The sequence below is a fragment of the Strix aluco genome, chromosome 13 (assembly GCF_031877795.1).
Source record: "Strix aluco isolate bStrAlu1 chromosome 13, bStrAlu1.hap1, whole genome shotgun sequence".
In the NCBI taxonomy this organism is placed as follows: domain Eukaryota; kingdom Metazoa; phylum Chordata; class Aves; order Strigiformes; family Strigidae; genus Strix; species Strix aluco.
The window spans coordinates 976,846-1,002,734 of NC_133943.1; the positions used below are offsets into that span (position 1 = coordinate 976,846).

General features: G+C 50.2%; 1 protein-coding gene across 3 annotated transcripts in view; it reads right to left on the bottom strand.

Moving 5' to 3' along the window:
• Nucleotides 1-1,557: 1,557 nt before the first annotated feature.
• KCTD16 (potassium channel tetramerization domain containing 16) overlaps nucleotides 1,558-25,889 on the bottom strand; it is an 87,353-nt gene continuing 63,021 nt past the window's right edge. For all 3 annotated transcript variants that reach the window (XM_074838499.1, XM_074838498.1, XM_074838497.1), the window contains exon 3: nucleotides 1,558-8,435. In XM_074838499.1, coding sequence (XP_074694600.1) covers nucleotides 7,984-8,435 — 452 coding nt within the window. In that variant the 3' untranslated portion in view covers nucleotides 1,558-7,983. The remainder of the gene's footprint in view (nucleotides 8,436-25,889) is intronic.

Genomic DNA, 25,889 nt, shown 5'->3' on the forward strand with positions numbered 1-25,889 from the left:
GTGTGCTATCGTGTGAGCTGACCTTCATCGCCCCCCGCCCCGCAGAGGACGAGCCTGCTGCTCATCCAGCGAGCGGGTGATGAACCCGGGTTTCAAATCCTGAGCAAACAGGCAGGTAACCAGGGCTCCGGACCAGCGGGCTGGTTTAGAAACAGCAGCAGAACCGTCTCCTCATGTCACCCCACCTCCATGGCTCCGGACCAGGGGTCGTTAATGTGGGAGAAGCTCGCGGCGGTGGCGGTTTGGGGATGGCAGGGCCCTGCTGCTGGCTCTGCAGGCACTGGCCTGCTGTCACCAAGGCAGACGGTCACCGTTGCTCCCAAGTCATCTGCCGGGACGGGAATCGCCTCCTCCTCTGGCTCGTGGCTCCTCCAGCGCGGGCGTTCACAGGCTGCCAGCGGCGGAGCGGGTGCAGCAAGCTGTGCCGGGCAGAGCGCGGCGAGCACTGCGCCTCGCCAGCTGAGGGGATGGAGCTTCCAGACACGCTTTGCTTTCCATATGCTTGTGCAGACACTGCAGCAGCCAAATCCCTGCTGGGGTGAAGCACCATATGGGGGCAGCTCTGCAAAGACGGGATCTCTCCCCTTTTCCCACAAGGGGCCGTTGGAAAGGGCTTCCTCTGAAGAACAGCCAAGTACCACAGATTAAAAATAATAATTAAAAAAAACCACCCCAGGTTACTCAGCCCAAGTGAGCAATTGCCTGGTTTTCTGGCTTTTTCAGAGCCAGCTTGCCTACAGCGAGGCTCCCCGGCGCGAGCCGTGTTGGTGTGTCTGCGCGGCTGGGAGAGCGACGCGAGCCGGGCCGCCCTGCGCGGCGATGGCAGTGGGCCCAAGCCCTGACTGCCCCCAGGCAGCCATGCAGAAGGGAAGAAGGGGTGATAATAAACCCAAATTATGAGTCTGTCATTGCCAGAACGGCACTGCTGGGGGAGAGATGGCAAACAGCTTCCTCCTGCCCCCCCGCAGCCTTTCTTACTTTTTGCAGCAGCCACTGGAGGGACGTAAAGCCTCGCAGTGGGCACCATCTGCGGACCCTGGGAGCTGCCTGGGAGGGATGATGTGGGGACCAGCACAGCTGGCTCCTCTCCTTGTCCAGGAGAGACGTCCCACCCTTCCCTCTGCATGCTCCTCCTCCTCCTGCTGTGCCCTGCGCTTCCTCCATTTGTGACTCAGCCACTGGCTGTAGCGAAGCCATCCCTTGCCAAGGCGTCTTTAAAATGAGAGAGGATGAAAGTATTTCAAAGCATTCTTGGAAATACTCTGGCAGGTGAGCCCTGATGCAATGGTGGCTTTTCCAGAAGTATGTTCAAATCACGGCACCAGAAAATCTCTGTTCAAGACAGGGCGGCAGAAGAATCTCACCCTGTGACCATTGAACTGTTATTTTTCAGCCTAACCCAGAAATAAATGAGGAAAAAAAAAACCCACCACCTTCAAGGGAGAGCAAACCCCAGCCTGCAGGGAACTGGTTAACATGAACTGATGCCAAACCACAGTGGGAGGAAAGCATGGATGTACCTACCTATACATTTATGTGTGTGTATATATGACAGTTGAAGGATACCAACTTATTTATTCTTGTCTGTGCTCTTACAGTGGATATGCACCGATTTATTTGCACGGCAAGACACAAATTAGCTGCAGTTTTCAGCCGCCCAATGCCACGACACCAATAGCTGCACTTTTCACCAGCGTATTGTGTAACACTAACCTGCACGTGGAAACAATTAGCATGGAGTGGCTCTCTCCATTTATCACCATCCCAAACAGAAGGTCATCTCTTCCGCCAGCAGCGATGCTGGAGCAGAAGGCAATAGCAACACCTTCATTTGCCACCTCCCAGCCTCTATAAATAGGCATTTTTTTGGCAATTGGCCCACAGCTACCTGGCAGGTGCCATTGCACAAATGACTCCACGCAGGTCACAGCTATGACTTGTTTGTTTTTTTTTCCAACATCTCTCTTTCTTTCATGCTGTTATTTGTACCAGGGAAATACAGCAGGCTAAAAGCTACATTTTTTTTTTTTTTTTTTTACATACCACAGTAGAAACAGTTACCGAGTTATATTTGTCAGAGTCACAGTAGTTTATGCATATTTGCTATTCACAGACTGCAGAATATTGCCAATAACCTCACTGGTGGGGACTGACAACACGGAGATACATGCATTCATGTGAGACCATAATCAATGATGTCTATACTGTATTAAGCACATTCATTTTTTTAAACACCTTCCAGTAAAATCAATTCCTTTAAATTTGTAGATAAAACTTTTTTTTTTTCCACAATTACGCACAAAATAACCTGTAAACAATTTGACATTACACTTATGTACAAGTGAACCACATTGGAAAGTAGAGAGGTAATTCAGTGGGTGCCACTTAATCTACATCAATGTGCAACAGACTGACTCAGCCTCAGCAAAGTCATTAAGTGCTTGTATGAGGTCCGAAAATGTAACATGAGCAAGGCCCCGAAGAGATCACAAAGTCACCAAACCCCCCTCTAAATCCTGTGTTGGCTGGGAAAATATTGCACTGGCAGCACTCGCTCCTCTAAGGCGGGAACGTCTGTCCGGACCCAAGTGCCCGGGCGGAGCATGTCCTGCAAACACGGGGAAGGGGCCGCCCCCCCTCGCTGCCCCCGTACCTCGGGGCCAGGGCGGACGCGGGAAGGGACGTCGGGGAAGATCCTCCCCCGCCGCTGAAGTCCAACAATTCCCACCCAACCAGCTGGGCCTTGCCATCCTTCTGCTTCGCGTCGGTAGGTTTTGTCTGTTTAATTCTGAATTCTGTTTTTTCATGTTTGCTATAGTTTAAAATCTGTAATATCATACTTATAAACTGATTTTTTAGCTAAGTGATATCGATGCCAAGAAAAATAAAGAATGTCTTTTTATAATATAAATAATTTAAAAGTGCTTTTTTGTTCTTTTTCTATTAATCTACAAAACCCCGTTGGGGCATAAGCTATCCATAAGACTGGACAATTATTTTGTACCATGATATACATGGGGCCTTATGCATAAAGTACTCTGAAAATCAAGTCCACGTGCATACTCGCAATGGTGGAAAGGGCTTCAGGGCAGGGTAAGACATTGGAAAGTTTCCTCCAGCCTTTCTGGGGCTAGGAGAGCAGTGTGAGATACGGCTGAAGGTGTCGGTTACATTATGGTCATTGCCAATAAAAATCAACCTTGTTTTCTCCTTCAGCCCACGGCTTTGCAAAGAAAATTAATAAATGGACTCACAAAACTAGAATTAAACCCCAAAACGTTCTCCAGAGTGCTGTGAAGCCTCTATTCGGTGTGTGCAGATTATTTAGGGGAAAAAAAAAAAATTGGTCCCCATGGGTCTATGTAAACTCAAATGTTCTCCCTTTGTCTCCCCCTGATGCTTTGAGTCCTGCTCAAGTGTCTGTCTTGAGGCGTTTGGCCCCTTGGAAAACATATTTCTGGCCACGAGAGGCGTAAAGGCCAGCAGGGATCCGTGTAGCTGTGATGGGAGCTGAGCTGAGCCCAGCTGAGCTGAGCCCAGGCAGCAGCCACACTCGTGGCCAGGACAGTGTCCGGGGCCCCACGTGCACCCACAGCTGTGGAGGGCTCTGTCACCCCCCGGCCAGGTCCTCGTCCCGTACATACAGCTGTCACGCTCCTCCAGCCCCGTGTCCTACGCAAAGGTTAAGCAAGGCTGAACAGACCCTGATAATTAAAGCCTGGCTGGCAAGGCCATCACCGAACGACCAGACCTGTTTGCCACACGTGGAAGTGATGAACACTGTGAGCAACCTAAGTGGATTTGGATTTTATTACAGCTTAATGGCTTCCTCTCATCCCCACTGAGGCCGGTGCCCATTTTTCTTGAGGTGTTTTAGGAGAGTCTCAGTCCCACTGAAGTCAATGTAAGTTTTCAAATTAGTTTCAACAGAACTTATATTTGGTCTTTGTTATGCGTGGAAAGTAGCTCAAAGCGCAATTTCCTCCCCAGATATTTTAGAAAGAATAAAGTCCTCTGTTAACCGAGTTTCATTTTGGTTTGCCACCGATAAGTGACCAAAAATGTCCTAGGGACAGACACGGGTTCTCTCGCTGAAACAAAATAGAATTGAGCTGAATATTTTTAAAGCTCAAAGCCCAGCTACCTTTTAGACAATCTGTTCTTCCCATTCCACATCCCCCCGCTGCACTGCAGCCATCTCCCTTCTCTCCCTCGTTGCCTCGCGTCGGCAGGTGAGCAGAGGGGGGCTGCAGCCCCCCCCCTCCCCTCCAGCCCCAGGCAGAAGCCGAGGAGGGGGGAAGGTGCCTGACGTGCTGAGCACCAGCCACATTTCCCTGCTTCTGCCGAGACGGGGGGCTGGTCTGAGGGGCTGTTTGGATGCCCACCTATTGCAGGAATTTCTCCTGCCCCTTCTAACAGCGAGTGGTGCCACGTCCTGTGGACGGGGGGAACAACCTGGCCCAAAGGGCCTCTCACCCCGAGGCGCATGGATACATCTGTGTATGGGTATGTACTTCTGTATGGGTATAGATGTATATGCATGTGTGCGTGACATTATTTTGGGGAAAAGCTCTTCCATAGTTAACACATCACCCTCCTGTGCTAAGAAAAATCACCATTTTGGTGCCTGTACAGACCCCACCAGCGGGAGAAGGTTCGGTCGCTCTTTCCCGACCCACTGCCACCTGCAGGTGAACTACAGGGCCGTCGTGGCTCAGTGGTTTTAATTACCCTGATGCCTGTCTCTCCCTGGCCAAGGTTCCTCCACCCTCTGCCCACAGGCAGGGTCCCATGCCTGGTGGTGGTCCCATGCCCGGTGGTAGCCCTGTGGCCACCTGACAGTGGCAGAACAAGGTGCCCGAAGCGTGGCTCTTTGGTGGGGTGCGGTTCTTGCCATGGGGCACTGGGGGTCCAGAGAGCAGCAGTGAGGCAAGGAGGGAGAGGAAGAGCATTTAGGCTAACACCCCACAGGGAGGGTGGGCAGCTCCCCCACCATTGCCCAGGGGCTCCTCTGCCACAGAGGCCGCGGCATCTCGAGCCTGACAGCCAGTCTTGAGAGCAAAAAGCTGTGCAGCACAGCCCCCGAGTCCCTGTTAAACCAAACCACCCTGTACAACAATTGCAATGTGACATTGGAGCAGAACTGGGCCCCTGCAGCTGTGCAGCAGGAGGTGCTGTGAACACCCACGAGCGTGCACGCACACGCCTGGGTGCCCGCTCCCCGCCCTACACCGTCCCGACCAGCAACGAGCATTGTGCTTCCCAGCAGGCTTGGCCTGCCCGTGACTACTGAAGTTCTGCAGTTTAAGACCTTTTTTTTTGTGTAGCACTGGAGAATAATCACCATTTCATCTAAAACTGAAGACGTGAAGGCCACATAAATCAAGCCCATTCGGGCGCATTTCATTTGGTCTAATTTTTCTACAGTTATTAATCATCGTGCAATCCTGTGCACCCTGAACGTCACTCTGGGAACACGCACGCACACACACACACACCCAGCGCCTGTTCTCCCACTCTGTCACACGTATTTTATAGCCCAAATATTTGTGATATTAAAAAGAGGCAGGGAATGATCTGGAGTGGTGGGAAGGACAAAGTTTTAGCTGCAGTCTGCTGCTGAGGAAGAGGGGTGATCCATCCCAAACTGCACACTCCGCTGGAAATCCCAAGGCAGGGCCCTATTTGTTCCCCGGTTTTGTTCACTGGGTGCCAGAGCTGGGAGGCAAGATGCAGGAAATATTGAGTGGGAAAAGAAGAATGTTAGAAATGAACAAACAAATAACTAAGAGCAGCCAAATCTGTGGATCTTGTGCAAAATGTTGATTTCCATGTGAAATATGAGCAGAGAAGCGGAGGTTCTGCCCAACTACCATGCCCGCACTCGAGTGTGAGTGAACGTCTTAAAACCTGAATTGGTTCTAGAGCCTGATCCCAAGAAGTGCTGAGTTTTCTCCCTGAGCTCAGCTTTCCCCAGATCAGACCCTCTATTTCACAGCCCTCGCTCCACATTGCTGACACCGCATGTTCACCCTAAGAAACAGCACCTTCTTGTGTGTAAAACCTCAGCAGAGATGACACCGAGCTGCCGCATCCCAGCCCTGTTCTCCAAAGGCTGGCAGGGGTACGGCTGGGAGGGTTTTTCTCCCTCCCTACAGCCAGCTCACACTTAGGGATCGCTCCAGACAAGCATCGCTTCCTTTCTTGCTGGTAAAATTTTTCACCCTCACCAATGAACACCCATGTAAGGTCTGCAGCTGAGCGCTGGGTATGAATCTCTGCCTGTGTCCTCGTGCAGACCCAACGGTTCTTCTGGCAGAACACAAACGCCCCGGGCAGGTGCGTGGGCGCAGGGGAGCCCTGCGAGCACCAAGGTACCACCTCGCCGAAATGGCACGACGATCAGACGAAATAATCTGTGCGTACTTGACATCAACTTCCGCAGCAGTCTCAGACTTAAGAGGGGGGCAGCCCTGGAACCTGCAGGACGCTAAGTAAGTCAGGATCAAATACTTTGTGTTACCAGCACTATCACTTCCCATATTTTTTTATATATATATATATAAAATCTCCTTCTTCCTGTGCCTTTAGAAAACAAATAATTTATCTCAAATACTCCAGCTGGTTTGTTCCCAGCTATGGCCAAGATAGGTTGGCTGGAGCGATTCATTTTTCCGTCACTCCGTGGCTCGCCCGCCCCGGCAGCCCGAGCTCACCCCTGAGCCCAGCCCCGCTGAGCCCAGCCTAGCCCCACGTGTACCTGCTCCAGGTTTTGCTGGCCCTACGCCTTGGACACCTGCTAACACCCAGCTCCTGGGCGCTCCCCGCTCCGGGCTGCTGTGCTCACGCCTCGCCTGGCAAGGACAACTTGTTGCACCCCACAGCCCCATTTCCCTCCCCGGGGGCTGTGGGCCCCCCGCTCTGATTGGTGCAGGACTGGCCTGTTTGCTTCTGCGCTGGCCAGGATGTGGTGCCCGCTGGCCCTGCCAGCCGGGGCCAAACGCTCCTGGCACAGGCGAGCCCGCAGAGCTCAGCCATCCTCGGCATGGCCACACCGCCCGCCGCTGCACCCGGCTCCCGAAGAATCCCTACAGCTTCCAACCGGGACCATCACGCCTTGAACCCACCGGCACCGGGAAGCCTCGAGAAACACGACAAGAGGTGTGGGGAGGACACGGAGGGAACAAGATCTTCAAAAACAAACAGAATATTTTGCTGACGGTTACAAAGACCCACACGCTGTTCCCTGGGCTCCACTGAAATGGATTTACAGTGTCTCAGAGAAGGGGGGAGAGAGAGGGAGCAGGGAGAGGGACAGTGAGACGGGTTTTCTACTGTTCAACCCTCAAAGACCTGAAGAAGAAACAGAACATCCACAGACTGCTAAAAAATGCTCTTTTCTGAGAAAGTGCAGTTATAAGGAGAGAGCCAGAAAATCTTTAAGCAATATATATTGATATATATATACATATATATATACACAGAGATATATATATACACACATATATATATATGCACATATATATATACACATGCTTAAGGTAAACTGTCATGGCATAGCTTGTTTCTTTGAGCGGGGTGCATCCCTCCAAACAAACGCACTACAGGGAGAACGCAGAAGGCATGCAGCCCACGGACACCCCGGGCACCGCCTGCTCCCGCGCCAGCTTCCCGCTGGCACCGGCAGCAGCCGCATGCCAGCAGCTCTTGGGGTCGGTCTGGTTGTGCCCTTAAGGTACTCAGCTTGTGTAAGACTCAAGAGTTTACAAATAAAAGCGTTTGTCATTGTGCTTCCACCACTGGAAAAATATTGTTACCCTATAACTATAAATATTAGGGTGAAATAGGCAAATTAGGCAGTACTATAGAGATGGATTTTTTTTTTTTTGTGACCTAACAAATAATTATTATCGGGAATTATTTTCATATCACTTAGAATCTTGCTCTAACGGTAATAAGGTGTGTGCTTTCCCCACCCTGAGCCTATAGGTGGTACTTCCGCAGCAGTTCGGATTGCCAGGGATGTTTCCTTTCTGGAAACCTGTCTGGGATTTTGATCTTGAGGAAATCCTGGATACATTTTTCTAGCTCCTCCTCAATGGAGAGCTTCTCCTTCACTGCTTTTTTCTTGCTGGAGTTGGACTCCCGGGAGCCGGAGGTGAGAGTCCGGAGCAGGTCGCTCTTCCTCCGGATCTCGGACTGCTGCAGCAGCTGCACCGGCCCCTTCTTGGCCGGCCGGTCCAGAGTCTGTATGTTGGGCTGGCGGGTAACGGGGCCGCAGATGACGGTCTCCTGGGGGGAGCTGGCCTCTGACTGGCTGTCGCAGCTCGACGTCGACAGCTCGTTGCACGACGTGCCGCTCTCTCCCTCCTTGTCGCCTTTGCCGTTCTTGCAGCAGCAGTCGCAATGGGATGAGGACCACCGGGAGGGTTCACCTGCAAGGGGAACAAACGAGAGTGCCCCAGGGTTACCGACAGCTCTGAGGCCCCCCCGCCCGCACCCAGAAACAGGCTCCTTGCCCACCGCCGAGACCCGTGAGAGCTGGGAGGGAGGAAAGCACCTGGCACAGCAGGAGCTTTCCTGAATGTCACCACGAACTGCCAGCAAAATCTCCACCCAGTCTCGAGGAGAGGCTGATTCCCATTAATGCTGGATCTTCTTCATCTGCTCCCCTTGCATGTGTTGCTCAGACACCCAATGTGCATCTGAAAGTTTTCTGAGCTCCTCGGTGGGGAACAGTCACGAGGACCCAGTCAGGGGTTTAACCAGAGCGACCAACCATTGCCTCAGCAGCCCCAGCAGCTTTCCCAGCTTGTAATGATTCACCGCTACTTCATCCACCCACCAACCCAAGGCCAAACCCTGAGCAGATCACATGGGGCTTTATGAAGTCTGGACAGGAGGGAATAAAACTTGTTTGAACAGGAAGGGTCTGTCTGTGCTGGTGGGTGAAGGAATCAGGCTGTACCTGAGATGGCTGCAGGGACCAAGGGGTCTCACCGGGGAATGCCAGGCTGCTCCGATCCCATCGAACGCTCCCGGCCTCACCATTCTTCTGCCTTTACAAGGACAGGGTCAAATACGCTGTTAAGTCCAACCTATCTCATTTTTTCCCTGTTTGCCATGTTCAGGTTAAAACCAACAACCTGAGGATGCTGCTATGACCCTTCTCCGTGCACTTATGCACAACCTCAGAGTCCTACCCCTTGTTAGCAACGCACATAACAAACCAGCACAGGCAAACACCCTGCCACGGGCTCTGCCCAAGGACAGAGCCGTGCAAGCCACGTGGCATGGCCGGCAGCTCTCCCGTGCAGTGGAGATGGAATTCCAGCCCCGCTGCAGGGTCAGGCACCATCACCGCTCCGCAGAGGCATTGCGGTGGCTCCGTGGCATTTCCCTGCAGCCCCATGGCAAGCTGGCTTGCAGCAATCCCCGCCCTGCCCCCGGGGAGAAACGGGACGATGCCAGGCTGGGAGCCAGCCCACCGGTGAGTCCTTCAGCAGAGGGGCTCCTCCAGCGTGGCTCCCCCGTCTCCTCCCAGCACGACATGCGTGGGATCACTCCATGGTGTGAGGGGCTGCAGCAAATTAAACGTGGGAGGTGAACGGCAGAGGCATGTGCACAAAAAGCAAAACACACAGATCCTGGCTACGGGCAGCTTGCCCTGATATTTCTCTGGATCTTAAGAGGTAAAATCTTGGCAATCACAATGAAATTCAGTGTTAGGGGTTTGGGTCTGGCCCCCAGCTCATGGCGAGCGAGCAGGGGGCTGTGGAGGCACGACAGCATGGGCAGCATCCCGGCATGACACTGCCACGGGGCACACGGCCTGGCATCACACGCCTTCCTCACCGCGGGAAACAAAGCAAAACAAAACATGCTCCTCATGCCTAAAACAAAATGTTCAGACAATGCTGGTCTCACTGCTCAGAAGAATGTTCCTTATTATGCTAGTCTGTCATCATCGCGGTTCTTATACTGTCATTTGATTAAATATGGCTATTTGTTCTTTTCTGAAGTAAGAAGTCAAACATTCAGGGGACCATTGGCTACTTAGCTCAATAAACATCACTCCCACAACAAAAAGGACAGATACAGCCCATTATAAAATCGAGAACTGGGTACCAGAAGGTGCCTGGATTCCCCAGCCTCCAAGGAATAGCGCTTGGGAAACTGTCTTTTCCGTTGCTGACAGCTATAGCACCCCTAATTTCTCCAGACACTCTATTCTCAGCTTCAGCTGTAAGAGGGTGCAGGCAGTGCCGGCAGCCTCCAGCCCCCTCCGGCTGCCCAGGCCCTGAACCCTGCAGACAAGTCATGTCACCTCAGGGGCAGCCTCCCCATGCAGGGGGGTTTGGTCCCACACAAACCAGAGGCTTTGGGGAAACACGGTCCTTCCTTTGCATAACCCACCGGTGATGGGAACCCCTTCATTTATTTCCTGATTCATGTAGCGCATGGCTCGAGTTTTTGTTTTTCAGCTGGAGACCTGCCCAAACGCAGTAATCCATGACGAAGGGGAAGAGCTGGCATTGAGAACAACTGTTCCCTGACCAAACCACTGCAATAATCATGGATTTAAATGTCATTTGGAAGCATCCATCTTCCCACTAAAAAGTAATTATCATTTCCAACTCATGCAGATTGGTAACATCATCCAGATCAAGAAAAGCATACATAATTCAGCTTTGCAAGTTCAGACTAGCAAAACAGCCCCTGGTCTCACCCGTGAAAACCAGGCCCCCGTAGCCAGTGATGTCCCCCGGCACTTGTGGCGCTTGTGATGGTGGTGTAAGGGCAGGAGGAGGGAACGGGGAGGGGGAAGAGCCAGGTCAGTTGGCCCAGGGTTCCTGCAGAGCTCCTGCACGGCGGCGGGGGGGTGAGGCCGATGGGGAATCTCTTCCTCACACCAGGGTCCAAGGTGGCCGTTTGCTGCCACCGCTCCAGAAACAGGTCCCCATCAAAAAAAAGGGACCAAAAAAAAAGAAAAATAAAAAACCCCACGTTGCTGCCAATTTCAAACCCCCAGGCCTTGGGAGCAGACCCTGGCAGAATGGGGTTTGCAAGCTCATGGTAGCAAAATGTTAAAGAGCTGCACTGCTGATAGCCACTGCCCTGCTCGCCCATTCCTCCGCCTTTCTCACAACCATAAGCACGATGCATATCATTTACAGAAACTGGTGGGAAAACAGGAGTCAGGAAGCCTCTCCTCACCTCTTCCTTCCTCTGCCTTGTCAATGATGAAGGAGTCTCTCAGTCTGTGGAGCTGTGTGGCTAAATTTATTTTATAGACTTGCTTCAAGACCTGTTCTGTATCTTGTCTGAAAGAAGTCAATAGTGGCTAAATGGAAATTTTTTAATAATTTGCTCAGCTTTGGCAAAGGCATTACCACTGAGCCTTTGTAAAACCCTGATCACACGTGCTCCTGAAAAACACATCCATGAGCCCTATTGATCTGCAGCTCCTCATTGCAGCAGACGTTCCAGTTCGGTGAGGGGTTTCCTGCGCTGTGGCTGCTGAGGGCTCCCTGCAAGGGCCGCCTCGGCGCCTCTGCCCTTCCCACACACAGAACTGGTTATTCCCACTGGAAAGGCAAAAATTAACCCAGTGGAAGGGAACTGGTGAGGGTGTTTCTGGCTGGTGGGAACACAGCGACGCCGGGAGGGGAGTGCATCCCTGTCACGGCTCTCCTGGCCGGCAGGAGGGCAGCTCCTGCTCTCCTTTTCTGTTTGCTCTGCAGTCGCCTGTAATTACTTTTTCTCTTCTCATCTTCCCCGTGCTGCCTGCGTGCATTTAAGGGTGGCAGTGAATCCTAATGGAGGAAACATGTTTGGCAAGCACCACTGCTGCCAGCAGCCCTTTCATGAGGTGTTTTCCCTCCTCGGACACCAGGCTCCCTCCCGCCACGGCCCTGGGGAACAGCGGGGCTGAGCTCCCAGCCAGCAGCGCTGGCGATGTTCTCCTGCTCCAGCACCAGGATGACACGCTCCTGCTGCTTCCCCACCCCATGCTGGACCGAATGAAGTCTGAAAAACGGTGAAAAATGAGTTGAGAGGGAAAAGGTAACAGCTCAGGTCAGTTCCCATTAGCACACCGTGCAACCTCCTCCTCCATCCCACCGCTGGCTCTCAGCATGGCAGTTTTCGGCACCTCCCTCATAATTTCTAAGCAAATTCCTAGGGACATTCAGGCAAAGCCCATCCCCATCCCATAGCAGCCAGAGAGCCCATGAAGCCCAGATGAAAGCGCTGCACTCCCCCAGCCAAGGAACAAAACTCCAGCACGTGCCTCAAGTGCCCAAACAGCCCCAACACCGAACATCCGACACCAAATACCCAACACCACATCTGAGACCACTGCAGTGGCACAGGACGTTGCTGCCATCACCTCAGGAAACTTTGCAACCCTGAGCTAATGTTCGGCACACGCTTGGGTCGCAGACACCTCCTCACAGCTGTGACTTCATAGCTGTGGGGAAAAAAAGGGGTTCAGTCCCCCATGCCCCCGGCAGAGGGGATGGACCCTGCTCAGGGATGGCTGCACAGGCAGAGGAGCCAGCAGCTGCCATCAGGCACATCTAGAGTATATACTTCATTACCACCAAACAAGCCTGTTATACCTTAATTAAGACCTAATAGATGCTAATTTCACTTAATGAATATTCACCAACGATGGGCATACCATGGGTGAACTGGGAGGCAGAAATTCATCCATTCATGAGGCAGACAGCAAAAACCTGGGTGCTGGCATGAGCTGCAGGGTTTGGAGAGGTTCTCCGGGCAGAGACCTCCCGCCGGCACCAGTGCTCAGCGAGCTGGGCTGGGTGGGCTCACTAGGAGGGGGCTTGGCAGGAGAGCTAGTGGCCAGCGCAGATGCTCCAGGTGTGCAGAGCATCTTGGCGGCGGCTGCAGGCTGAGATCTCCAAACAGCCCTGGAAAAAGGCAGAGCCCGGCCGGGAGAGCGAAAACCAGCCGGGTCCTCTGGGCAACCCCAGCAACTGCTCCACTCCGCTGAAAAAGGGGGGGCAAAGGTGAACAGATTTCTTTCTGATAAATACATTCTTGACACCTTTAAATGGTGGGGAAGGCTGTTTGCACAGTTAAACACACTCTCAAAAACCACCCGGCCAGCCTGGCTTCCAGCCTCCCTGCCAGCCCTGCCCTCACTGGCCCCGGCCCAGCGTCACGCAGCCAGAACCCCAGCGGGTGTGTGGGCTGTGGGCATCGCCAGCCGTGGGCTTCTACTTTGAGCTACAAAATGAGCTTAAGTTTTATGCTGAAAAGACCTTGATATAATCATTACAAGAACAACATATCAGGCTAGCCAGAGCAGTACATTAAGAAAATCTAAAGAGAGAGGGAACGCTACAGAGAAAATTGAATTGCCCTTTAGCATTTAATGAGGTAGGGGAAAAAATAATTTTCATTAGGCTATCATCAGATACCAGAGGAAGAAAAAAAAGAAAAGTTCCAGTATTAAGCAATAATAGATGAAAAATACATCTGTGCCAACCAGGATCAAAGTAATTACCATGCTAGGAAGTTGGCTCTGTTAGTTAAAACAGTACTCTAAAATTATCTGATGTCAAGTCAAGCAAGCTGAGCTCCACTTTGTTGCAGGTGCACAACAAAAAGTGTGGGCACAGCTGCCTAATTTACTGCTTCGCGAAGTCCTTTGCCTGATTTTGACTCAGTCAGGCGCGGGCTGTGGAAACCTCTGCTTCCCGCACGCTTTGACAAACAACTCCAGACATGGGCTCAGCGAGATGGCTTCTGTCACCTCCTTGGGAGCCAGAGGGTGCCAGGGGGTGCCAGAGGCAGACTTGCCAAAACCCAGTGAACAGCCTCAATCCAAAGCCAGCTATCAGTCACATGAACTCTCCAGCGAAGTGAACTTACTGCAGGATACACTCCTTCTGCCCATAGAGTTTCAGAGCCTATGCGGTAAGGAAATACAACAGCAAAATTCTAACAAGGAAGGGAGGTTGGAGATGCTAGACACATCATACAAGATCTAATTTCATCATTTTAAGTAACTAAATTACTCTCTGTATTACATCAATTAGTTGAAATCAAAGTGAGGGAAAACGATCGGTCGGTCAGACAGAGAGACAGGGACCAGGCTCGGGAATTACAGATAATGGCATGCACGGCTGCAACGCAGCCTGTTAGAAATAAAAACCTCAACAGCATCATCAGCAAGGAAAAAGCCCTTTGGGAGTCGGGGAAAGGGGCAGCAGGTTGCAGAGCTGGGCTACCAGCAGCACGGCGAATGTGAGAGGGAGCTGCTGTGCGTTAGCCGGGGAGCCACTGCAGGGCAGGTCAATGGCAAAGGGGGATGTGAAAGAGCTCAGGACTTAGAGAAAAAAATTCACTGCTGTTTGCCTCAGACTGATTTTATTTTTTTTCTAGCAGCGTTCAACCAAAATGCTTCAGCCACTCCCTACCAAAGGAAAATAATACATTGTTTAGCTATTTAAAAAACCCCTCACTTTTAAAAGATGTTTTGGAGCATGGAAAGGGGGATGGGGGACAAAGGGCTACTGATTCCAGGCTGTGCCATGTGCCACCTCCATGTAACCCCCCCACATCTGGGTGTAATTAGAAGCTGCTGACAAACCTGAGGTTGCATCAGAACTGTAACGAAATGAGCAGAGCTCAGCGCCCTTCACACCTTCCATGCGCACACATGAGACATTCCTTTGCTGGATACAACGAGTTTTCAACAGCAAGAACCACGCGGGGTCAAGGCGACCGCGGCGTTCGAACCGCAAACCCTCCCGCTGACCTCGGCCGGGCGGGAGCAGGGTCGGCCGCGGCTTGAGGCTCGGGGCCACATCAGCTCCTCCAGACTGGGAGCACGGTTTTCAACAGTCGTGTGTGTCGTGGAGCGACCACACGGAAAAGGAAATCAATAAAGCTCTACTGAAAAAATGCAGGCTGGTGCTAACTAAAAGCAAGGGCTGCACACTGAACTGAAATCAATTAAAAAATAAGAACTACCACAGCCATTAAAAAGAAGAGCTGAGGCAAGTCATTCATCCCCGTGCCAGCACACCATTGGTGCTCTTCAGGTGTTTTTCCCAGCATTTCCCAGATGACTTTTAAATTCACCCAGCTATTCACTTCTTGCGATTTTGGGGGAGAAGTTAGTAACTTCCAGCCTAGAGTCCCCACGCCAACACCCTTGCAAGGCTGCTGCTGGCTGCGCCGGGACTCGCCCAGGTTTCAGTGAGTTTGGGTCTGGGTCGGCAGAGAACCTCTGCTCCCCACGGGAAGCCACCAGCTTTGGGCGTGCAGGGACGCGCGGCTGGTGGGGATCCTGTCACGTCCCGTCTCTCACAGATCCGCACGGTTCCCCGCACTGTAAATCGGCCCAGTTGCATTGCCACATGGGGTTGGGCCTCCTCATCCCGGTTTTGGGTGCTGTCAGGGTGACTGACAGAGCCGATAGGAAAAAAAAAATATTTCTGTGGGTTTTGCAGTGAGAGGGAAGTACCTGCAGGAGCATCAACCCACGCAGGACCTATGGCTGAGCAAGGATGGGTGCTGAGACCCGAGACCGGCCACCACTCTGGCAGTAAACCAAACATCGTGCTGATTTAACCACAGAATTCATTAATTAATGTCTAAATGCTTTGAGATTCTTAGATAAAAGGGGCTAATTAATTCTGGCCTGGCTTTCCTGCTTTTCTCCCTGATCTCAGCACATTTCTCTCCCAGTGCCCTAATTATAATTATTATTATTAGAAGCTTCTGAAGAAGCAGCAAAGCCTCTGATGTATAATTGACACACAAACCATCAGCCATCCAGTTTTTCTCTTTTCCTCTCCCTCTTTCACAACAAACGTGCTGTAAGCAGGAACGGGAAATCCCCGCGAAGAGGGATGGCTGGTGAGCAGAAAACTAGGGAGGAGAGAGAAGTTATGATATAAAATAAAATTAGCACAGGACCTTCAAACCAAAATCAGCAAAGGTTGATTGTGAGAAATGGCACGCAGACCCTAACCCTAGTTGTCACGAAGTCCATCTCAGATACGATGGTGTTTGAATTTTGTAGTGCTAAGCCTGGATAAACAGCCCGACGGAGACAGACCTGGTCCCCCCCACCCTGTCCCTCTGCAAACCCCCAAGCCAGTGGAGATGCTCCATCGTGGGGGGGTTGCAGAAGAACTTTGGGGTGTCTAAAACTGCCCCAAACCCCACTGCCGCAGCAGGCTGGGGGATCTCCTCCTCCTCGACTTCTAGGAACTTTGAGAAGTAGGTTTTTGCATTACTTCACCCAGAAAAAGGCTAACAGAAATGTAACACTATTCAAATGCAAATGCCATCCGTAAGTGACTTGCAGGCAAGTGCTGTTCTACCTCGTAGCTGCATCCACTTCTGGGGCTGGCACCAGCCTCAGCCTCTACCTGTCCCAGGCGTCACCCCCATTTAATCGCTCTAACAAGCTGCTGCAGTGGGAAGAAACCATCACCCCTTGCTCTCCGAGCCCACCTGGAAACGCAGAGGGAGCGTAATCAAATGTGTGAAACCTCTGACAGATCCCGGGAGAAAGGGCTGAACACTAAGGCAATTTTTCACCGATAAATGCTGTTGTCTTGAAATGGAGCACGGTGATTTTGATGACATTTGCACTGGGAAAGTGCTCAGCTGGATCACTTCATCACCTCCTTTCATTTTGACATCTATATTATAATATTAGTTTTAATATCACATTACATATAGTTAATTTTCTGTTATAATGCTTCAGACATAAAAATGCAATGTTGTGATATTTCAGAATTCAGAATTCTACAAGAAATTTTAAAAATTATAATTATAATGCTTGAGACTTATAAAAGTGCAATGTTGTGATATTTCAGAATTCCACAAGAAAATTAAAAAATTTGATTTTTTTTTTCCTACTAAATTTGACATGAAAGCACATGTTGATGTGTAAGAACATGCAATGGGATGGAGACTGCTTTCTCATGTAGCTCTGACCTTACAGGCAGACGAGCTCATTGTTCTCAAATTTATATTCTTTTATTCAGCTTTCACGGTTTTCACAGCCCTTTTTCCTCAAGTTTGGGCTATTTTTGGTTTTGGGTTTTGGTTTGGTTTTTTTTCTCCAGGGGAAGATGGATGGTTGAGCCTGTCTTACAAAATAACAAACAGCAGCTTTGTTGCTACAGGTTTGGAGATAGCAATGAATTATGAACCAAAAGGCACGAGGGAGTTTTCTCGCTCAGAAGGCAGCACGAGGGTCTGGCTGCCAGGGCCACCCATGCCTGTGGGAAGGAGCCACAGCTGCTGGGGCTAATGTCCACTCGGCCCATGCAGCCCCACCAGCCGCCTCCGCTGCAGGGCCGGGCATCGCCCTAGGCCAGGAGCAGCTTTCGGAGACGCGGCTGGGGCGGGCGATGTCTCCAGGCAGGACACGGCGCTCACACCCCATGTGCTTTTTGAGGCAGGTGGAGACCTTTTCAGCACCCAGACGTTCATCACCTCTGTGTGCGTGGGCTGTACCAACCTTTCAGGCTGTGGCCATCCTCACTTGAGCCATTTTCCTGTCCTACTGTTCTCAATCAAATCTTATCCATTTACGTTGTCCTTTCACCTTTTCTTCTTCTTAATGCTTCTTCTGCTTCAGGGTTTTGTTGCTGGTTTTGGTTTTTTATTTCTACTTCACATTCCCTTTCTTCGTCCTCGTCCACACAACTTTAACCTCTCAACTGCTCTCTTGATGTCTCTTCCACACTTTATCTCTTCTGCTGGGGCCAACTGCAGCAACTGATCCCCACTTGAGCAGTAATTAACAGCACTGCCCAGGTAGCCAGGACTACCAGCAGGTGGGAACAGAGTGGCCCCCCCCAGCCAGCTTCCCATCACCCCCATCCCACGGGGGTCCCATCACCCCAGTGCTCCACGGGCCGGGCCCTCACCTCCACACTCACCTTTGTTTCCAGCCTTGTGAAGCAAGTATTCTCCTTTCAACACACAAAAAAAATGAAGTGTTGAAGCTTTTAAAAATATCACACATTATTCATATGGTAAATAAAAAATTGATTGCCTCTAGATCTGAAGATAAGGTGATGTCGGTAAAGTGACAATTTGATTTAGATCACGCATTCATGCATGCGCAACGCCTCAAACAGTTTTTGCATCCGTGCATGAATTAAAGGTGTTGTGATTGATGACAGACGAAGGTCTAATTGGTGTTTTAATAAATACATTCTGACTTGGTAATCGAGCTAGATTTATCAGCAGAAAATGCCCCTGTCTAAATAAAATTGCCAAGGTAAAGCTTAGGAACAATGACAAATGCCATGCAAGTAATTGGCTCTGGGATCAGCGCTGGCAGCAGGACGGACATGCGGTAGATTTATTTGCATTTAGGATCAAGTATCTTCAGTAAAATTTCAGCAAGCAAACAAAACCAGGGAAGGACTTGACAGTAATGTTATTGGTTTGAACTCTCCCATATGTTCAAAGCCAGCAGTGAAGGGGGAGGAAGAGAATCAGCGGAGGCAACGGCTGCTGCCAGGCACAGTTCGTAAGCTAATGCAATTTTTAACCCTCCTGGGAGTGTCTGCGGACACCTGGGTGCTGCCGTGGCCAGGACTTGAGCTGCTCTCCGCAGCTACCTGGTTCCTTCCTAGTCCATTCTACTCATTTAAATTTTTTCCATTTACATTTTCTGAACTTGCCAACCCAGTGTAAAAACCAGAATTGTTCGTCCGTGGTCTCTCTGTCTGGGGAGGTCTATGATTCATGCAAGAGAATTCCAGCCAGTCCCTAGCCAGCACATACACTTTTATCAGGAGTCTCCCCAGCACTCTGCCATTTTACCAGCACTCCTGCAATCTTTCCTAAAACACTCAATTCTGGAAATGAACTTCTGAAAGAGTATCAGATTTGTTTGAAAATAAAAGTTCCCCAAATGGTGGAGAAAATAAGAGACCTGGTGATAAAATACCATAAGGCATATTAAATGAGCCAAAATATTTATATATAGATCTTTCTCAAAGTAACACATGATGAAGTTAAAATTCTGAGTGGAAAGAGAAGCACCAAGTGTATGGTAAGAAAGAGAAAGCGTTTAGAGAAATTGGTCAAGCATGGTCACTGCTGTCAGACTGTTTCTGAAAGTTGTGGTATACCCCAAGTCATACAGACCCCTTACACTTCATAACAAAAGCCTTTTTATCAGACAAAAACCACTTCCATGCTCAATTTATTCTTTTGGGCATCACTTTGCTGTGCAATAAGCATTTCTGACTCTACCTGGACCCCCCGTGCTGGCCTGCCTGGAGACACAGCCTGTCCCTGGGCGACTCAGCACTTGTCCAAACCAGCAGGTACACCCTGGGGGACCCTTCACCTTCAGGCGTCTCCCCTCTGGGCGAGCAGGGGGTGAGGGCGGCAGCCCACGCTGCAGGAGCTGCTGGGCCTCACCAGCACATGGGCATCCTTCCTGGGGAACGGGGTGGCCGCAGTGGCTACGCCGCACCCGCCCAGCAGCAAAACAAAAGCACTAAAGACTCAGCCCCGGGTGACTCCAGGCAGCCTCTGGCGGGCTCTGACAAAGCCCCTGCAGCTTTGAAATGGAGGTTGGAGGGTGGTGGCAGACCCTGTGGTTCCATACGCGTGACCTTTGGGCGAGTTATTTCCGTGTTCAGGAAAAATCTGTCCTGTCTCTCACTATGAAGATGTGTTGCGATACCTCAGCAAACGTCTCCATCATTAATTCAGGTCATCTGTCAGCTTTTAATAGTTTCTGATTATGGTCTCTTCAAATCAATCCTTTTTTTAAACCTCTTTATCAGTCTAACCATCGTTGTCTGCTTAGCCAAATCCTTCTCTGGTAGCACTGTAGAAATCATTCAGGCTTGCTCAACCCAGATTTATCTGCCTTTCTACCTTTTAGTTCTCATCCACTAAGTGAAATCGTTGGCCAGACCAAAATGGGAGCGTTGCTGAGCAATACTCTTTCAGTTCTCACCTGTATTTTTCATTGACAGTTTTGCAAGCATTTAGCCTGAAGAAGAAAAGTAAAATGAATAGCCCGGGTTGTAGGAAGAGCAGAAGGGGTCTGACTGTTCAGCATTGCCAGTGGAAGAAGAAGAAATTCCAGGAGTAATTCAGTGCCGCTGGCTTCCTTGCTTTGTACTCCCCATTCCAAATACTGTTTGGCCATCAGGGCTGTGGCATTTAAGTGTACCTTCCTCTGGGAAAATGATGCTGATATGAGAGACTGACGGAGAACATTCCTTCTGCCAATAGCGTTTGCTCTTTCTGTCCTTCTGCCAAACATCTCCAGCTCGGTTAAGTTTGATGCACAGAGAATTAATTGCTGCTGCTACCATCATCTTCCTTCTTCAAGTCCAGCCTTGCCCCCTCAAATTTAAGACTCTTCTGTATCTTTTTTGATTTATTATCGACATATTAATGCCTCATCTTAAACAGTTTTCCCTTTTACCTTCTGTTACTTTAAACTGATGCTCAAGAACTCGGAAGTGAAGTTTGATTGAATGAAGGCAGCTGGGTTAAAGAGCGAGGGCTCTCCTCGGCTCCTCGGGACAATCCCCTGGAGTGAAGCACGGCGCGAGCCGCCAGCTGCACTGCCTCTCTGTTAGCAAAAGGCGTGAAACCCTCCGGCAGGACCTTAAACCGACCCGCCAGAAACAGGGAAGCAATGCAGGCGCAGCGCTGACTGAACCCCCACGGTTGTTTCACACTGACATATTCCTGATGTTTATTAAGAAAGAAATTCCAATCCTCCATTAATTAAAACACAGGTAAAACCAAATTAGTCTGAAGAATCAGAAAACACGTCCCCTCCCAGTGACCTAATTTTAGAATTACCCACATGAGCATTACTGCATACTCCTCAGCAGCTAAAGCAAAGAAATTCAGAATTAGACGAATGTCAACAAAGCATTAACGCCTAAATGCAAAGCCGGGGCAGTTTCCCCAGTGCAGCTACGCCGCCCTCGGCACCCAGCCGGGGCAGGAGCCCACCCCAACGCTGTGTATCGTGACTGCACACGCTCTGATCTAGAATGAAAGACCTTGAGATACATACATATATATATATATTTGCATACATATGAGTGAAAAACAGTTTACATTCAGACTTGAGTCCTGTTTTGGACACCTTTTTTAATTAGCAAAGCCAAAGTGTGTATCACTCCTGCTTCTTGAAAATATATATTATAAACTGCTGACAGATGGTTATGGTAATACAGGAGGCACAATTTTTGAAAATTAGAACTCATGAACTCAAAAATACTCTGGAGATATGAAGCTATCATGTCAGCCTATGTTGTTCCAATTAATTGCAATCAATTGCTAATTGAGAGCTATTTTAAGACTTATCATTACTCTGAACATAATGTGGAATAATTTGTGTGCTCCCTTTTACCCCCACCACAAATGACATCGGTGTAAAGAAATCTCAGGAAATGGAGTAAAAAAGAGTAGTGGGAGCCTGATTCCTGATTTCCTTCTGCCTCTTTGGCAGGTACAATAAAATCAGAAGCTGCAGATTTAAAAAACATAAAAGACAAGGACTGAGACAAGGAATCTCAGTCACTTGTTGGGGATCCACCTCTAAAACTTTTCTAAATGGCAGCTCTGACATTATTGACTAAATACATTTGCTTACTCCCTGGATTCCCAGACAGTACAGATGTCTCCTGTTGAAACCCATGTCTTCCAAGAACATTGCACCTCAAATCCAGGCAGTAATGGGGAAAGAGCGTCACAGGCAGAAGGCAAAGTGGAGCCTGGTTTGTATATTATAGTGCAGGACTGGTGTGTCCAAAGACAGATCACAGACTCTGGAGAGGAACTGAAAAATCTGATTTCACAGGCAGAAAAAAGGCAAGCTTAAAATATCCCGAAATGAAGGGGTTAGCAATGGCATCGCTTGCAGAGGAGCTGGCAGGCTCCAGAGCTGCCGAGATGAAGGCGCGGCGGGAGCAGGACGGGCGCTTGGCAGCAGGGACACCAGCAGAAGGCGAGACGTGCGCCCACCACCCCGGCGAGCCCCGGCACAAGACAGGCACATTTCTGAGCAACTGCCATGGCAACAGATGCGTTATTAACCCGTTAGGGATTTCCAGATATGACGATGAAACAACACGCGGGAGCTGAGAGAAGCGCTGGGTTAACGATGGCAGCGGGAGGGAGGCACCGACAAGTGCCCAGTGCTCCGGAGCTGAAAGCAGAGGCCCAAAGGTGTGTCTGCCAGCGGCCCTGTCCAGAGCCACCGCCTCCAATTCTACACTCCAGCTCCATGGGTTCTTTTTAAAAACCTGTGCATATACTCATGGGGAAAGGAAGCACCGTTTGGAATTGGGCAACACAGCGGGTTTGTTTGCGTCTTTAGCTTGACTGGCTTTACAGCAGAGACCCCCAAATCCTGACAGAGTTATTTTGACATAAATATCAAATGACCTAAATAACTGTACAGCGTTCAGCAACAGGCTGGATGCTTACTGCAAAAGCTGGTGCAGCAGGGAAATCCAACAGGGATATAACTCTCAGAAGCAAGAGGCATTTGCGAGTAAGACCAGTGTGCTCAAAGACAGCAAGTCTGTCATTCAACATCTACATTCAGACACGCACCAGCTTGACAGGCTATTTCATGATGTCAAGTAGAAAAATCCCCAGGCAAAGAGATAACTAATTCTTAAATGAGGAGTTTCTGCTAACAGTGCTGGTTTCAACCAGCCAGTAAGGTATTTTTTTAAATCAATCTACAGTTCTGCTGTTTTTTCATTGCATTTTATTATGCTTATACTTGGAGCAAACTCAGCTCCCCTTTTGACAGAGCCAAGTTAAACTTTTTTCACCTGATTGTTTAATCACATACTCTCTCCCCTTTCATTTTCCACTTGGTCCTCATATATAAATACACACTATATATAAATATGTATCTCCTTGGATCCTGTCAGTGGCTTCTGTGGACAGTTATGCTCACCATCATCACATGGATAAATTCACCTCCTTTCACCTCTCATTTCTTCTGTTCCTGCAGTCTCTCTGTTGCTCCAGTTTCTTCTCTCTCATCTTTTACTCCTAGTATCAAGTGATTTGCTATTCTGGGAGTATCCTCCCATCGCCTCTTTGTCTCTACTCCAATGCTGTTCCCAAAAGTCACCCTCTCCATGAAGTGTTTATGGGGGCTCCTCGGTCGGGTGCCCCCCTAGACTCTGCAGTCCAGTTTTCCTTTCCTTTGGGGTTACCAACTTCTTGTCTCTTTTCTTTACCAGTCCTTTTCCTTCACTTTACACATATGCAGCATGGGGGTTTATGATGCTATCAATTAATAATTAAGCTGCAATGATAGGCAGTGAGCTGTTATAACTCACAACTGAAATGACTCAGTTGAAAAAGGACAGGGGGATTTTCTGACTGCGAGCCCAAGGTTACTAAAGGTGAGTTAATGCAGCTGTGCTGCTCATCCCCGGAGAGCTAGTGAGGCTGAACAACCTCCCAGGGAGGAGCGGAGCAGCCGCTGGCTCCTGCCAAGGGCCCATGTCCTGTCCCCAGGTAGGGGGCTCCAGGGCTCCCCCCTTTCTTAGTAACACCCTCCCAGCGTGCCAGCAAAACCCAGCGCCCGTGCTGGACACCGAGCAAAAGGCAGGAGGTAGAGGACACCTTCTCTTTCACGCTTGTGCTGCAGGTCTGCCCATGGCACCATGTGCCCGGAGCGGAGCTGCAGCCGTTCAGACAGGCTGAAGCACCGTGGAGCATCACCTGTGTGGGCAATGGGGACAGCAGCATAGAGCCATCAACCCACGACGAGTTTATTAGCAGCTTTTCTTTTCTGCCTAGTTTAGCGCCGTTTGCTGGCATTCCCCCCTGAGCCTGGACGGCACTGGCAGAGCTGAGAGGAACAGCTGCTTTCTGGATGGCGAACAGTGACATGATGTATGTCGTTATTATGGAGGGAGCTGAACCGTGGCTTGTGCACCTGGACCAGGCGGCAGCGAGAGGGTCCGGGACGGGCTCAGCAGCCAGGAATGGTTCTCCTACTGAGAGATCCAACTGAAAAAGTTGCTTATTGAAAACAATGACTTTCTTCTTCCCTGCTTAAAGCTATTACTAATCCCCTAGTTGCCATGATGCAGTTTTCTTCTTATGCTAGGCTTGTTTTAAACAACCTAACGTCCTTCACCGATCATTTAGCGTTGCACAAAATGGCCACGCGTGTCCCATGCAGGGACACCAGCCATAGGGCCAGGAGCTGCCTGGTGGCTGTGGCACCTCCCAACCGAACGGGCTGCACCTCGGGTGGTTTTCACCAGCCGACGCGAGGCACCCGTCCTCTGTCACAAGGACACATCCCCGAAGGACGTCCCACCCCACCTCCCTAGTCAACGGGAATTAACGTTGCAATGGAAGCGCAGTTGACTGCAGACCTGGCCAGCGGTGTTTGCAGAGCATTCCCCGCTTATTTATTATTTAGAATCACAGAAAACTCTTGGTGGTATTTCACACCAATGACAGGCACTAATAAATAACTCACGTTCTTTGCTGTGGCAGCGCATTTTCAACAGCATTGAACCGAACAGCAAGAAGAACCTCGCGTGGTGCTGGGTGGCCCACACGGGGCGGCGGGTCCCAGCCGGGGGGCCGTGTCCCAGGGACCAGCGGGGGGGGTGGGGGCTCATCACCTGCCCCAAGCTCATCCCCCCACTCAGCCTCTGCTGCCCAGCGCCGCCGGGTCCTGCTCCCCACCAGCACGGCACAGCTTCACCGAGGTAAACACAAAGGAAATCGGAAAGTGAGGGGCTGCTAGGGAAGGGAGCAGCCCTGCAGGGCTGGTGTTTGTTAATTATTTGGAGCATGACCAAGGCAGCTGCTGCCAGAATGAAAGAGGAAGCCTGGACCCACGGCCAGGGGCACGGACGGTACCGGAGCTCTGCATCGGGGCTGCTGCATTTCTGGGAGTATCAGATATCCCCTTCCATAGGGGCAGACGCTTGGGTTTTATGAGCTATTTAAGACACACTCTCTGGAAGTTTTCTTTTTTTCTTTTTTTCCTGTCTGAACCTCATAAAATAGCCTTCTGCTCTATAGAGATAAATTTGGTTTATGTGAGAGAAACATTCCCAGCCACAGTGTGCTTTGCCTTAAATCCTGTATCTTGCTGTTCAATGTTGCTGTGGCTTAGCTTGGTTTATTTTCTATCCTCTAAGTGGTGAATTGAACTTTAAGAAATGAATGGTTTGGTTTATCAGTTTTAGCATCTAGACAAAAGCACTTTTGCATCAAATAAATGCATGCAGTGGGAGACCCTCCAGATACTGCTTTAAAAAATCCAGCAGTTTATTCCAAACATTTTTAGCACCAGCTTCAAGACCAATTAAGTTACCCATGCCTGGGCAATCCTCAGTGCTCCCGGATCACAGCTTTTCTCTTCCATGAAGCACAGGGCCTCGAGGGGGGCGAGGGGGTGCTGAGCCGCGGCAGCAGCCTGGCAGGGCCAGCAAACACCACAGCTGGGCTCGTCTCCCATCGCAAGGCAGGTCTCTATGTAGGTCACTGAAGCTCTCCAGCACGCAGTGTTAGCATGAATGAAATACCCAACTATTTCTATTTTTGCAATGTATAAAAAAGAACTGTAGAAACCACCCAAAGCCCAACCTGCCCCACCACTTCTGACTTCACTGTGCAGACGGGGACACGGCCTTCAGACTAGTAATTCCAGAAAACGGATCAGTAACATTTGTCAACCTGCTCCGTGGGAGTAAATCCAAGTGAAATCTGGAGTGAGTGACATTTAGAGACGGAAAACTAAACAAAACACAGCACCCATGCCTAGGTGACGGAGGGGATGTGCTGGAACACGGCGAACCAGAGAAATCTCTTACTGGAAAGTGAGGGGG